Raw genomic sequence first — 13,817 nt, forward strand, 5'->3', positions numbered from 1 at the left:
ACAGAGATAAGAATAAAGACTACTTTTATTGCTACCCAGGAAACATTAGTGACTTTCTTTGCCTCCCCTTTCCAGACCACAAAGGTGACTTCAGGGTAAATACTTCTAAATAACATGGGCATGATACATTTCTAATGAGGTTTGGCTCTATTCACCACCGAAACTGCATGCTAGTTCCATCATTTAGGAAATGACATATACATTGTTTTTAATAAAGTAAAATGAAGCACTATAAATATGGATATTGTTCTGTAATGATAAAAGTTTCTTTCCATTGCAAAATTGCATTCAACAGATTTTCTTGCTTATTTCCCCAGTTTTTCACTGCAAAATGACTGTTCTCTGTCTTTGTGATAAAATTACTTACTTAGAACGCACTTGAACTTGGAAGCACTTTCTGACAAACTGAAGGTGAATTACGTATGGGAAGAATGATACTTGATTAGATGAAACCTCAGCGTTGTGGTAATGGTGCAACTCAGGTGAATCATATACCAAAGAAATTAATTGATCACTTCCAAAACAATTGCTTCTTTTAATCAGATAAGAAGGTAACAAGTCCAAAATGAAAGTAAGAATATTATGAATGTAGGTTTCAGGGAAAAAGTAAAGCCTTATATGAAATGCTAAATAATGATTTTTAACTAGAATAAAGGGATTGAGACATAAAATGCTTTCACACAGGTTGGGCAGTTTTATTCCGCTTGTCCATGGATTCAGTGAAGAGTATCATTAAAGTGCAAACAAAAGAATGCATAAATTTGGCAAGCAGCAAGCAGTCCTACCACAAAAGGGATAAGTTTTGAATAGTCACAAGTGTTCATAATGAATTTTTGAAATACCGTCTTTCAGCTCTTTATTTTGAAATCACATTTTTACTGAAGGCTGAGATTCCTGAGAGCTCCGTGATTTATTAACAATTAAGAGAATTCTCAAAACTGGATGGAAATTTGGGGCATGTAAGTTAAGCACAAAATCAGGCTGTCTGCTGTCAAGGACTTACTACTGGGCTGAATAAACATGCAAATCAGGATGATTGAGTAAATATTAAAGGAAGCACTACTCCAAGAAATAAAACTAATGGGCCTTTGCAAGGCAGGGAATGTTCAGAATGCTGGAGGCCAGGTGGGACAGGTCAAGTCCTGAGCAACATCTGAGTATGCAGAAGGTCCAGGGGCCATCTTATGTCCTTTTTTTTCAATATTACTGACTTGCAGATTTGTCCTTCGAATATTTGCATTGAAGATTATAAATACACTCACTATATGTGCTTGCCTTTTTCCCAACTGATTCCCCTGTGGTTGTTTTCTGCCTCTTTTAAAGTGTTCAAGACCTTCAGATCCCTCCTTCTTCATCAGTTCTTACAGGTGTTTGTAATTTCTCTTGCTTTGGTAGCTGCAGATAGAGATGGTAAATAAAGCAGCACTTAAAACTATGACTGTCTTGTTAACCACCAACTACCTACCACTGTTCTCTCCTTATGGTCCTTTGCCTGAAATTTGCATGTCACTGTCAGTTGGGCCCTGCGCATCTTGGACAACCTAAAAATAAATAGATACATAGAAAATATAGTAAAAAATACATTTAGTTTACCTGCAGTTCTCCTTCCATTATACTGAGGAGTTTTATCAAGTCCTCTTTAGAAAACTCTAGGGACTTCTTGTTCTTTCTTTCAGTAGGTCCAGGTGATTTTGAGTGCCGTTTGACAGTTGCTGAAACCATGACCTCATCTTCCTTCCGATGAGGTTTGCTCTTTTTCTTGGCATCCTCCTGAAGCTTTTCATTCTCTGCATGGCTGATGACAGGCTTGGAACTGGAGAAGTGCCCATTAGACGAGCTTTCTCCACCTTGGTTTCGGGACCTCATCCCTACCTAGAAAGAAACAAACATAACGATGCATTTATAAATGAAATTACTTACAAAAAGCCGCAGTGGAAATACTGCCTTTTGGAAGAACAACCGTCTTCTGAAAATTGAAAAATACTGTCATGCTCAAAAGACAGTGGTAGAAAGCTCAACCACTTCAGCAACTCTGTGTGTGGCAGACAGTGAATCCAGGGCATTAATTACAAATTTAACAAAGTCCTGAAGTAAGGCTAACCATCTTTCCCAGCATGCCAAGATGCTGATATGAGTTTAAATGTACGGAACTTAAAAGTGATGCGGAAAAATGATAAAGAACATTTTTCAACGTTCCTTTTCCCTCAGTCAACATTTTGATCATTCACAATTCATCACTACAAAACAAAGCAGGTTGTCAAGTAGATCTTATTTTAACATGAGGTTTACTTGAGAGACAGGAATGCAGTTAAATTTTAGAAAAGCACATTCCTTGAGTATAAATTCTCTATGAGAGTGGAGCGACAATGCCTGGCAAACAAATGTGACTCTACAGTTTCGTTGACTGAAGCAATGGTTTTATCCCAGGTAACAAAGACAAATGCGAATACAGTCAAATCTAGTTGTTAACTCCATCCTAAGCTAAATACTGCATGGGATTATTAGACAATAATTGCAATAAAAGTGAAAAGAAGTTTGAAAGAAGAGCACACAGAACATGAGACCACTAAGAGGTAAATGGGCAAGTCCTTCCAGAAGATTCAGGTCTTCTCAAAAATGTCAGGTCATGGTTACTGTATGCTCACATCTCTGTTCTCTTAAGCACCCACATAGCACTCTTAGACTATATCTATCCTAGGAAGTTAGACAGTGACAGCAGATGTTCCTGAGCTCTGGCACTTGACCTGCTGTGTTGCTAAACTTTAGCACGCTCCTTGGCACACTTCTGGTCCAGGCAAACTACCACTCTCCCAATCAGTTCCTGGGCACAGTTCAGGAATCAGTCTAGGCTAGGTCCAGATGAGCCACCCTGTTCTGGAAGAGTTTAGTAATACAAGCATGGCTGGATTCTGCTGTTTGACCCCAGGGACAGAATAAGGGCCTTGGGACTGCTTAGTTTACAAGTAACATAGCCTTGGTGTCACACAAAGTATAGCTGTGAAAATCATCCTTTCTCTCCATCATCCTCATCAAACAATAGTTCACTCTGATCCCCTCTGCTGCCATTCGGCAATATAAAATTAAAACACTTGCACTTATCTTCAAATCTTTTCACTGTTCTCTTTCTCACCCATGAGCCCTTTTCAAGTTGCCATCCACAAAACACATTCAACTAAAATTAGCTTAATATGCCTGCCTGTTGTCTTCTATCAACATCTCTCTCCTTTCTTCCCCCTTGGCCCTTGCTAGCCCTTAAAATCCCAGTTACTATGTAAGGTCTAGTCCTATGGTACTGGCTAGTAATGGCACAGAAGACAAGAGGGGTTCATCAGTGTGCATTTCATTACTTATCGTTATTAAACAGATGTGCATAGGATACTCAGATATGTACATACATGTGCCCATATTGCAATCCTGTCACCTTGCTATCCTGTCACCTTCCTGTGTGAGGTTGAAGTAGTTATGTTTGTAATTATTTTCAGCGTTTAACTGTAGAAGATTTTGATTGTTTTTTGTAATCAAGATATTTGTCATATGCAATACAAAGGCAATAGTGAATTTAGGCTTGGTACGGGGCCAAATTCAGATCTAAAAAGCAAGCCAGGCTCCTAAAAATTAGATAATCTTCATCTTACTTGAAATGGCTTATATAAAAGACAAGAAACACCATCAGGAGTTTGTGTTGCCTTACTCCAATTTACTTTTGTGTATTGTCATATACTCTGGTACCTTAATTTTTTACTTAAACCCAGTTTATCCAAGATAAACTAAGAATACTAGAAAGCAAGATCTGCACAGAGAAATATCCTGCTTTAGGTCAACTACAATTTGAATGGATTGAAGAATGCTGAAGAAGAGTCTGTATGTCTGAAACTTGCCCAGTTTTTATATCAATAGATCTAATGAATAATATTTCACTGCTTCTAAATCTTTGCTCTCACTTAAATTCATCTCTGCTTCTCAACATCGTTAACATCACACACTTTTCTGATAAGGATCATAGAGCAGCAGTTCACTAGTGATGGGGCAAAACCTAAAATACACGGACTAATCAGCTTGGCTAATGTTACGCTGGGCCTGCTACAGCTTGCTACTTGCTTGACTCAGGCCAGTGTTATAAATCTTTTGCTCACATTGGCCTTGCATTCTGGTAGTTTCACGCTCAGCAGGAAGATTGTCTTTTTACTACCATTGGTTACTCACGTCTTAATTTCATTAATTCAATGGAATTCATCCAGCAGCATAAGCGGGGAGAGAATTAGACCCAATGTTTTTGAGTGAGAGAGTTTCACGGTGAGATTCCTTGCATTGTAGGTCTGCTCCCATCCAAACAATATGTGACACAGGTATACAATGGCCTTTAACTTCCTGAATGCTTATGCAGTATGTTTTTCATCAAACAATTTGGATTAAACACGTGAATTATGCTTTCTAAAAACAGATCTCCATTATAAGCATGAACAATACCTAAGAACCTCAGGAAATCTTTTAGGTCTCAGGTTTGTAATGGAAAAATAAACATTGTACTATGTTTCCTCTCAGATAGGGCTTTCCAATTTGTTTAACATTAATGGGTTTTAAACTTTCCAACCATGCTTCCTCTCAGGAGAGAGCACTTGGGATCCAATCTGTCTCTATTTTCTGAGTGTTTCCTTCTGAGTCCCTGTGGGTCACAGCCTCCAGCCACTTTCATCTCTAAACCAAACCTATTTTTCATGGCTCACAGTGAATGGCTTCATGGCTCTAGAACATCCTACATGTTTTAAGAATAAATATTGCAAGTCTGTCTTACATATGTTTTCCAGGGGAAAACAGATTATTACATTACAGTGTATTCTGCTTAGTAACACGCTGCGTTAGTGATTTCTCCTTAGTAAGATGACTCAACTGTTAGATCTGAAGCTGCACAATTAATTTTACATTTAACCCATGACTAGTTGAAACACATCATCCACCTCAAGCATTGCATAATCAACCAGATGCACTTAGCTGGATATGTCAGACTTCACAAAATGTGGTGTGTCACCCTGTCGCATCATAACTCAAGACATAACTTTGATCCATCTGTCCCTGTGGGAGCTGAGATGACAACTCATGAAGCCATGTAAAGACTATAGGTTTGTAACCATGCTAACAGAGAAACAATCAATGCGTATTTAAAGTGTGCTTTTACTTGGTATAAACAAATATAGGTCCAAAAAGGACAGATGCAAATTTTTTTTTAATTCACTAATACAGCAGCAGAGCAGCTTAACCAATTGATCTGGAGTTTTATATCAACTAGCTAATTAGAATATGATTGCCACTAAAGGAAAACAAACTTGGCCTTTTAAAAAATTTCTAGAACGTGGCCTTTAAAAAATTTAAAGATTTATTTTGAAGCAAGTCTTACAGTAAGTATGACAGTCTGTCACTCTTGGGGACACTGGCCCTAACAGCCTTTCTTTGTGTAAAAGCCTGCCAAAATCAGGGTAACACTGACACCTACTCTGTCTTCAGATGTTGATAATTTTCCAACATGTTATCCAAACACAAAGTTGTTGCGTGCTGAAGCCAGAGATGCAGGTGAGCTCAAGCTTGAATGGTGACAGAAAGGGCCAAAGTTTTGATATTCACACAGTAATTTTCAAGGAGTTTAAGGGCCAAAATGAATGGCATGATCCAGCTGTTGTGCAGTGCTCTAGGAACACAAAGCAGCTGTAAGGATGACTGAGTTTTAATTAGAGCAGCGTGAAGTAGGCAGAACATACCAGTGATCTTGGCTGAAATACTGTGTGCTGGAAAGGAGTGCTTGGTGTTATCATTTTGGACATCTGTCTGTATTTCTGATGGCATCATGATAAAGAAGAAAAGTTTCTGACCAGTTGCATGACATTATTTCAGGACACAAATAACAAAATCCCAAAACTTTGCCTATCTGGTTTTTCATCAGGGTTCCAGAACTGATTCTGGGGACACTGCCAGTCTAACACTGGTAACAAATGCCCTCCTGCCGTCTGCACTTATCATGTCTCTATATCTTACAGCATTCCTGATCTGCTGAAGAGATTGTGTTCCCTGAAGAAATAGCTAGTATGATTTATAATAAGTTTAGTATTTAATATTTAACTCTACTGGGATTTTTTCCACCCCTCATCATACTGTGTATTAAACTGGAAACCTTTCCTAACAGTCTCCAGTCAAACAAGAAGTCTTTATATGATCAGTCACCTTGATTTCGACATTTATTGGCTACTCATTTCAATATGTGCTCACAGCATTGGTACTTGGCAGGGGAACTCTTCAGCCTCTCCTCTGTTTCACTCATTTGTTAAACTTTAAGCACAAAGGACAAATGCTATGATTATTTACTTGAGTCTGTATTGTTGTTCTGGGCATGAGTCCTTAGGTTTTCAAAAGTTAGCAATCCACACAAGATTTTATGAAATAACCTTTATGTTAGTTTTACTGACATCAGGAGGAAATTTGTGAGGAATTTGCTGAGTAGGATGTCAGGAGAGGACAGGCTGCATGCTGTTCCAAACCCTTCCCCCATTGATGACAATTTGTTCTCCCTATAGCTCTTGAAATGACAGGTTAGATTAGTCTCCATTACTATTAGAATCAGATAACTCAAAAGGGTTCTTTGAACTTAACATGTAGTCCCTCTTGCTAATTGGATATTCTGCTTTTGGCTCCATAGTGCTTTCCCTTTTTTAAAAAAAAAAAAAAGTTATAATACACACACAAACACACACACACAAGTTGATTTATACCCATGATATGGTTGTTGCCTTTGGCTATAAATTTGTAGTCTGGAGTTCAGTTGCAGATCTAACTGACTGAGATATCACATGAAAGTGCTGGGCTTCTGACAGGCTAACAATGTCTTGTAGGGTTGGTGCAAATGGGTTATTAGTGAGTCAAAACGGGAATTGTTTCTCAGCTGTGAATTTGGGAACTGCGTGATGGAGAACTGTATCTTTCAGAGGCTCTCCTGCACAGGTATTTTGAGTGGAGCAAAACATTGTGCAGAAGGGCCTGATACACAGGGGAAATTGCTGAGAAATCAGGCACCAGGCAAGCAAAATCTCTGCCCAGTGATTATCAATCAATGTATAGCATCAGGAGTGAAAAAGAAGTTAAAATCTACTCAAAATGAAGACCACATCATGCAAAACCTCCATCAGATCTGCAACACCCCATAAATAAGGAGGAGAGCTGTAAAACTTTTAAAATAGTATCAGCGTGTATCTGTAAGAAGTAGATACCAACAAAACAAACAAACAAACAAAAAAGATGACACCTTCTCAGAAGTCAGGAAGAGAGGAAGATAGGGACACCAAATTGACCTTGTTGTTTTAGGAGTTCTCAGCAAGAACCACCCCAAATGACATGGATGGCTTTAGCCCCAGGGATCCGGATAGCCAGAACTAAAGCTATATGTCCTCAGTGGTGTGGCTTTCACAGGACAAACAGGTAGAGATGTAAGTGTTCACACCAACTCAGAGACTGATTAAAATTATTAGTTTTATTATTAGTTATTCCTTATCATAAGTTATTCCAGGCTTTTCTCCTGGACTCTGCAAATGTTTGTTATTATTGTTCTGTCTGACTTGAATAAAAAGGAATCACACTACCAAGGGGTTGTCATAGGACCAGGTAAGAACTGATGGCTGCACTGTGCAGGGGCATGTGCTGAGCAATGATGCCCAGTTGGACTTGGATGCTGCATGAAGCAGACATGTATCAGACTCCAGACTGTGCGATAGCTGAACAACACCGTGCCAAGGGAACGCAGACCTCATTCTTGGTTTTGCTTTTTGCAGATGACTCCAGTGTTTGTTTCAGTCATGCTGGTCAGAGGAGGGTGCTAAAGCAAATGACTAATACAATGAAGAACAGAACAAATATCTACCTTAGGCAATTCTGGAGTTTCCTGAATTTCTAAACATTCACGCCTAGGGCACTAATTCATTGTGTTCTCTAACCCTCCCCCAATCTCTTGCCCTCATATGCATCATGACTTATCTGCAAGAGCAAACAAGGAAAGGTCTTTGTTCCTTCTGACCTGCTGCCTGCGCTTGAGCAAGGGAGAGAGGCCATGGCATTGCTCGGAGGAGCCTGTGCAGGAAGGAGATATTGCCCCGTGTCAGATGGATGTCACGGTGTCTGCCTCATTTTGTCATACCATACATGAAGTCTCTTTGGTGGAAGAAACCTGAGTCTTTTCAATTATGAGAAAGAAGGATAATTTGTCCCTATTTTGGGTATCTGACAAAAATTCAGTCACCGTTTTAGATTCAGGACACAGATTATTTACTTCTATCAAGTCATTGCTACTCATTATTCCCTAATCTATTTTGGTGAACAGAACTTCTCTTTTTTTGCTGCTTGCAAATAGTGTAGAAAAGCAGCAAAGTTATAGCAGACACACTTGTTGAGGTACAGCATGAGAATCAGCAAAGCCTTTTTGCTTTATCAAAGATTTGGTTTATAGCTTCTAAAAATGATTCTTGTAACAGTGGAGCATAGTAGCACATGGTTTATATTCACCAAGGGTTATATCAACAATAGTTCCTTTGCTTGAAAAAAAGAAAAGAGAGGGATAACTGTAAATGCCTTTTCAAGAAGAAAAGAAGAATATCTCTGAAAATTCCCTATCCAGTTGCCATTCTGGATAAGTATTATCCACATGAAACCAGAAAAGGATTTCACAAAACTAAAAGAGGAAACGCAGTCATCACTAAGGCAGATTTATACCACTTTAAGATCATTTTCTTAATTCCAAGATAAACTCTTCACTGGCTAAATTATGGCACAGATTTACAAAGAACAGAGTTTATGCTGGTATAATTCCATTAATTTTGTCATTTTCAGGAAAACTTGTGGTTTCAGCTGGAATACTTTTACTTGAGTAATGCATGCTGAACAACTAAGGAGTAACATAGACTTGTTTCACAAAGATTCATGTTTCCCAGGCTTCATCTGGAAAAACATCTTGGATGCATGAGCCGTGAGGAATGATAAGCTATTAGATCATCATTCAGTCAAAAAAATAAACTTTTATATATCACTCTACCCGTGTTTTGATTACTGTGGCTCTCAGCTGCCAGAAAGCACAAACAGGAGTCATAGAGAAGAGACAGCTCAAGTAGCTGACACCACTAGACAAACACGCCACTAGGTCTGACGAGAGTTTAGATATTTATTCTCTGGAGTGACTATGTGGCTGGAAGGGACCAGCCAGGAGCAAGGTAGGTGGCAACTCTGTTAACTGCCTGCGGTGCAGCCTTTCCAGCACGTTTCAGCTGAGCTGGGAGACATGGGAGTAACTTGGTTCCTACTCATCCCTCTTCCCAGCCTGTCACCAGCCCACTGGAGTGTTCTGTGCCCAGGACTACTATGGATTTGAATGTGGATCCTTGGATGAAAGGATGCTTGGATGAAGGAAATGGATCCTTGAACGTGGATTAGAACGTGGATCCTTGGATGAAAGAAATTCCCCGGCTTCTTGGGGCTGTGTGCCTTGCACCCAGTTGATGGAGCCTGTCTCAGGACACAACCACCCCTTGAGGGCTGGATGAGCACTGTGCCCTATCGTGACTCTTCACATAGGGTTTTACAGCTTTCTGCCTTTTTGAGTTATGCCATTTCAATTGGAAAGCAAACCGTGAGCTCCACATGAAGATGAAGCTAGCAAGGTCACCAATAGTTTCAGTCCAAACCCACAAAACATTTATCACCTGACAGCCAGAACGTGTCTGGAAAATGGTGAGAGAGGTGATACAGATTAGTTGGCCTACCAAAGATTTTTGACTCCTGCAGATGGGTAATCTTTAGTGTTAGGTAGGCATTAGTCATTTATTTTTGTTGACAGCAGAGAACCAAGCTGATAACCTGCAAGATCAAATATACCGTGGACTTATGAACCACACAGTATCTCTTGTAAGTAGTTTCTAAAGACCAGTGCTCCTATAATAATGCATTTTCTGCTTCCGAGGTGGCAGGAAAATGCTGAGAACAGCAATAGAGAGGAGCAGGCTGATAATCATCACAGCTTTTGCCTCTGAGTCCCTTGTTCCTGCCCTTACAATAACCAAAAAAAAAAAACCTAAAAGTGATATATCACTGAGGGAACCAGCATGGAAAGTAAAGTCATTCTGTCATCTTTGCAATTGTACTTTAACCTGGGAATGAACCACAGGCCAAATAGGGAATGCAGTTAAGAAATGAGGAAACTAATTCTTATTAGTTTTCTACAAAGTATATCTCAACTTTTCACTTGAAAATTATTTTTTATTTCAGAATTAATTTCATTTTAACAAGTGTGAGACAAGACAAAAAGCTAAATGTCCCAAAAGCAAACTTCAAGCTTTGGGTTGAGGGAAGTGTTTTGCTGTCTGTTGCTGACTAGACGTGAATCATAAATCCTGTATTCTTTTTGGTAGCCATGATTTGCACAGCTCTGATTTTGCTAAAACCGGTAAACAACCATAGCTACATTTTACATTTGACTAATTCATCCTTCTTTCATTTTATAAAAATAACAAAAAATGATCATGATGTAGATACTCTTGCAGATTTTACAGCAAAGGGAAAAATATTCTACAGAGGACCTGTGTCTTCCACAAATATTGTCTCAAAAAGACAACAGAGTAAAAAAACATCTGCAGCATCTCAAATTTCAGCTGTCAACCAAAGCAGGGAGCAAGTTCCAAATCTCTCTCAGTGACTCCTTTGTAGGAAGTTTCAGTTGTTGATAGACACAGAGTACCAGCTTGCACGTGAATGTCTGGTCGTTTTTTGAGAGGTGAATTTAACTCCCTCTGTTAGACTGGGCTGCCTTCCACTGCCCAAAAGTTTCCTCCTCTGTGAAGTTTAACTGATTTTAAAACAGTTAAAAATAGTGTCTAATACTGAACCTGCCCTTGAGTCTCACTATCAGTTTTGGTGGTTTTACAATAATATTTTTCCCATTGGGAAGAGAAAAAAAGAAAATAAATTCTCTGGCTACATGCACGCTGGAGATTAACCATGTCCAGGACTGCTCTCTGACTGTGAGGCCAGCTGTCCTGGAAAATCCTTCAGGCTCTTAAGCCCTCTTAGCATCCATAACATGCTGGCTGCATCCACGCCGCCCACTGGGAATTGCTCCTACCCCGTGCTGACTCCTGAAACGTGCTCTCAAATGGTTCAGGAGGGTGTTAAGTGGCCTGGCCAAAAGTGTGCCAGGGACCACTCCGACGGTTTAATACAAGTACAGAAGTTCACCTTGCAGCGTCTGTGCTCATGCCCTAACACTGTTTAATTTACAGCTTTTCCTTTCCACAGACTGCTCCTTTACAAATAAAGGAAATGGAAAACTAATCAGCCGTGTAAAGGGAAAGTGCAACTCACCATAAATACAGTTTGCAGAGAGAATATAAGCAGAGGGTGGTGGGAAAACAGAAAAGAATCCGTATTTTTTCAAGTAAGATAGATCAAGGCAAGCAGAAGTATATTGCTTATTCTAGAGGTGTATTTTGAAGTCTCTACCAAAAGATGGTCTGGAGACAGAGTAGTTCGGCACAGGGGTCAGGAAGAGACAGGGCAGCAGAAGCAGAGAGAGGTTACGCAACACCCTCGATTCACACCAGACTTCTCCTGCCTTTTGCTGGGCTTAGTGGTACAAACTTCGAGCTCTTCTGCTTCATGTCACTGATAAGAGGACAAGCATCGTGAGGCTCCAGAGTGGCCCTTGCATTGCTTAAAGCCCCAGCCTTCACTTGTCATTACTGTTTGTGAAGAGGTGAAAGGAAAGGAGAGTCTTACTTCATTCCTGGCAGTGCCAGCCCAGCGACCGTCATTATTTCCCAATTATCCTGTAAGCTTTCCACTGACTTCAGAACTTGTGGCAAAAAAAAAGTAATGAAGTAAATGTCAGCCTAACTGATTTAAATAATACCAATGTCTCATGCTGACAGGGAGCAACACAAAAACCTGCAGATACATCACCTGGGCATAGAAAATGGCCTTTAATAGCTTTCTTTTACAGAAACCATATTTACGTGCCTCTTCTAATGTCTTGGTTTCAAAATCCCTAGACAATTTCTCCTCTTGAAACAAATGAAGTTAAAGAGTTATCCTGCATCTACAGGTTGAGCTGGTTTCGATCTTTTTTCGAACAGTCTGTCAATATTAATCTGTTCAAATCTTCATGTGCCTTTTTGGTTGAGAGCAAAAAAAGTCAGGCTAAGCTCAAAGCACAGCATGTCTCCTTTGAGAAGAGGAAGAAAAGGAAAGGAAGAAGCAAAAAAATATCTCTGCATGGGCTTGGTCTCACATTAACATAACTAAAATTACCTGCTGCCAGATTCAAGCTGCTTTACTGTCTGCAACTTCTTAAAATTAGATTTCAACAGGCAGAAAATCTAAGTGAATTGTGTTTGTCTTGTTGCAACTAGCCAAACACCCTACTTTACCTAACTTCTTAAAAAAGGTTAACATTTTTTTTTCTGCTAGGCTAGAGTAAAAACTTCTTAGCTGCCTTTCTTAGAAAGTAATTTCAGTTCAGAGCTATGGAAACATTAAAAAGAGTTTCTACAAATGGAGTGGGTGTTTTACAAGTCTAAATGAAGATAAAATCATCTGCACTGGCACAAATTCACACCATTCAGCTTTAAGTATGTCACTTATGTGAGTGAGCTAGAAGTTTAGGTTTCATCTGTAATTTGCAGTGTCTTTGAAATGGAGCCTGAGCTCCCTGAGGCTATGTTAAGCCTTCAGGCCTGTCCTTGTCATCAGTCATGCAGCTCCAGTGACCACTGTTGAAGCCTATCATGGCTCCTGTCTATCAGGGAAGGCATCTCCTTATTTTCTTTCTGCGAAAAAAGGTGCTGGGCAGAGGGCGGGTGGTGTTTGTCCAGCCTCCCCTGTGAGAGGACGTGGCTGGAGGCCACCACTGCATCCTGCCCCTGTGGGAAGTGCTGGGACATCTCAGTTTTGCCCCTCTGAGCCACCACTCACCTCTCTGAAGACGTTTTGGCCCTAACTTGGGCACATCAGTAAGCTCACTGATAAACTGGTGCTGGATGCATAAATGCATGATCACGAAGGCTGATTTTGCTGTTGGGTGAGGAGGTAATAGCAAGTATTTGGCACCTTGTTGCCAGCACTTGACAGTGTCACATTTGGTGGCAACGGTTAGGACATGACAGAGGCTGTGGGACTGTGCCCAGCCCTCACAGCCCCTGCTATAACCAACCCTGGGAAGGTTGTGTTGACAAAGTCGCAAACTTAAGTAGCTTGTGCTGCTGGGATGGATTTTCTACAAGGCACAAGTACACAAACAGCTGCCACAGGGGCATGTCTGGCTGAGAGCAGCAGACAATCCAATATTTCTAAATAGTACTGAAAAGAGTCAAAAGCTTACACCTACTGAGCTACCTAACTGGGAAATGAGTTCGTTTGACTCTCCAGCCACAAGTCCTTGTGCTGAACTCTCTTTCTTGGGAGGAAAAGTGGAGAGAATTTGGCAATTATTGCCCAAAACAAGTAATTTAAGAAGCAGCAATAAACAATGGATCTGTGTTAGATTTCTTCTAGTTATAGCAAGTGACACTAGAGATTGATATTTAATAAATAAGGTAAATCTGAAAAAAAAAAAATCAAGTTCCTATTTCCTATGAAGAGGTGGATGACAGAAAAGGAATGTGGGGTTCAGTGCTGCTGAAGAGAATTAGTGGGTGCCTCTAAATATTAAGGCATCACTGAGTCACTCAATCCAAATTCAAAAGACTGATTTGACTTTTCATAATAATCCCAAAAAGGTAGGTCAACATTCAAAAAAAAAAAAA

General features: G+C 39.9%; 1 protein-coding gene across 10 annotated transcripts in view; it reads right to left on the reverse strand.

Moving 5' to 3' along the window:
• FILIP1 (filamin A interacting protein 1) overlaps positions 1-13,817 on the reverse strand; it is a 109,031-nt gene that overhangs the window by 63,137 nt on the left and 32,077 nt on the right. For all 10 annotated transcript variants that reach the window (XR_010606042.1, XM_065632812.1, XM_065632810.1 and 7 more), the window contains one exon: positions 1,594-1,872. Coding sequence is in view for 9 of the 10 variants with exons in the window: in XM_065632812.1 (XP_065488884.1) it covers positions 1,594-1,866 (273 nt within the window). In the remaining variant the exon portion in view is untranslated. The remainder of the gene's footprint in view (positions 1-1,593; positions 1,873-13,817) is intronic.

The sequence above is a fragment of the Caloenas nicobarica genome, chromosome 3 (assembly GCF_036013445.1).
Source record: "Caloenas nicobarica isolate bCalNic1 chromosome 3, bCalNic1.hap1, whole genome shotgun sequence".
Taxonomy (NCBI): domain Eukaryota; kingdom Metazoa; phylum Chordata; class Aves; order Columbiformes; family Columbidae; genus Caloenas; species Caloenas nicobarica.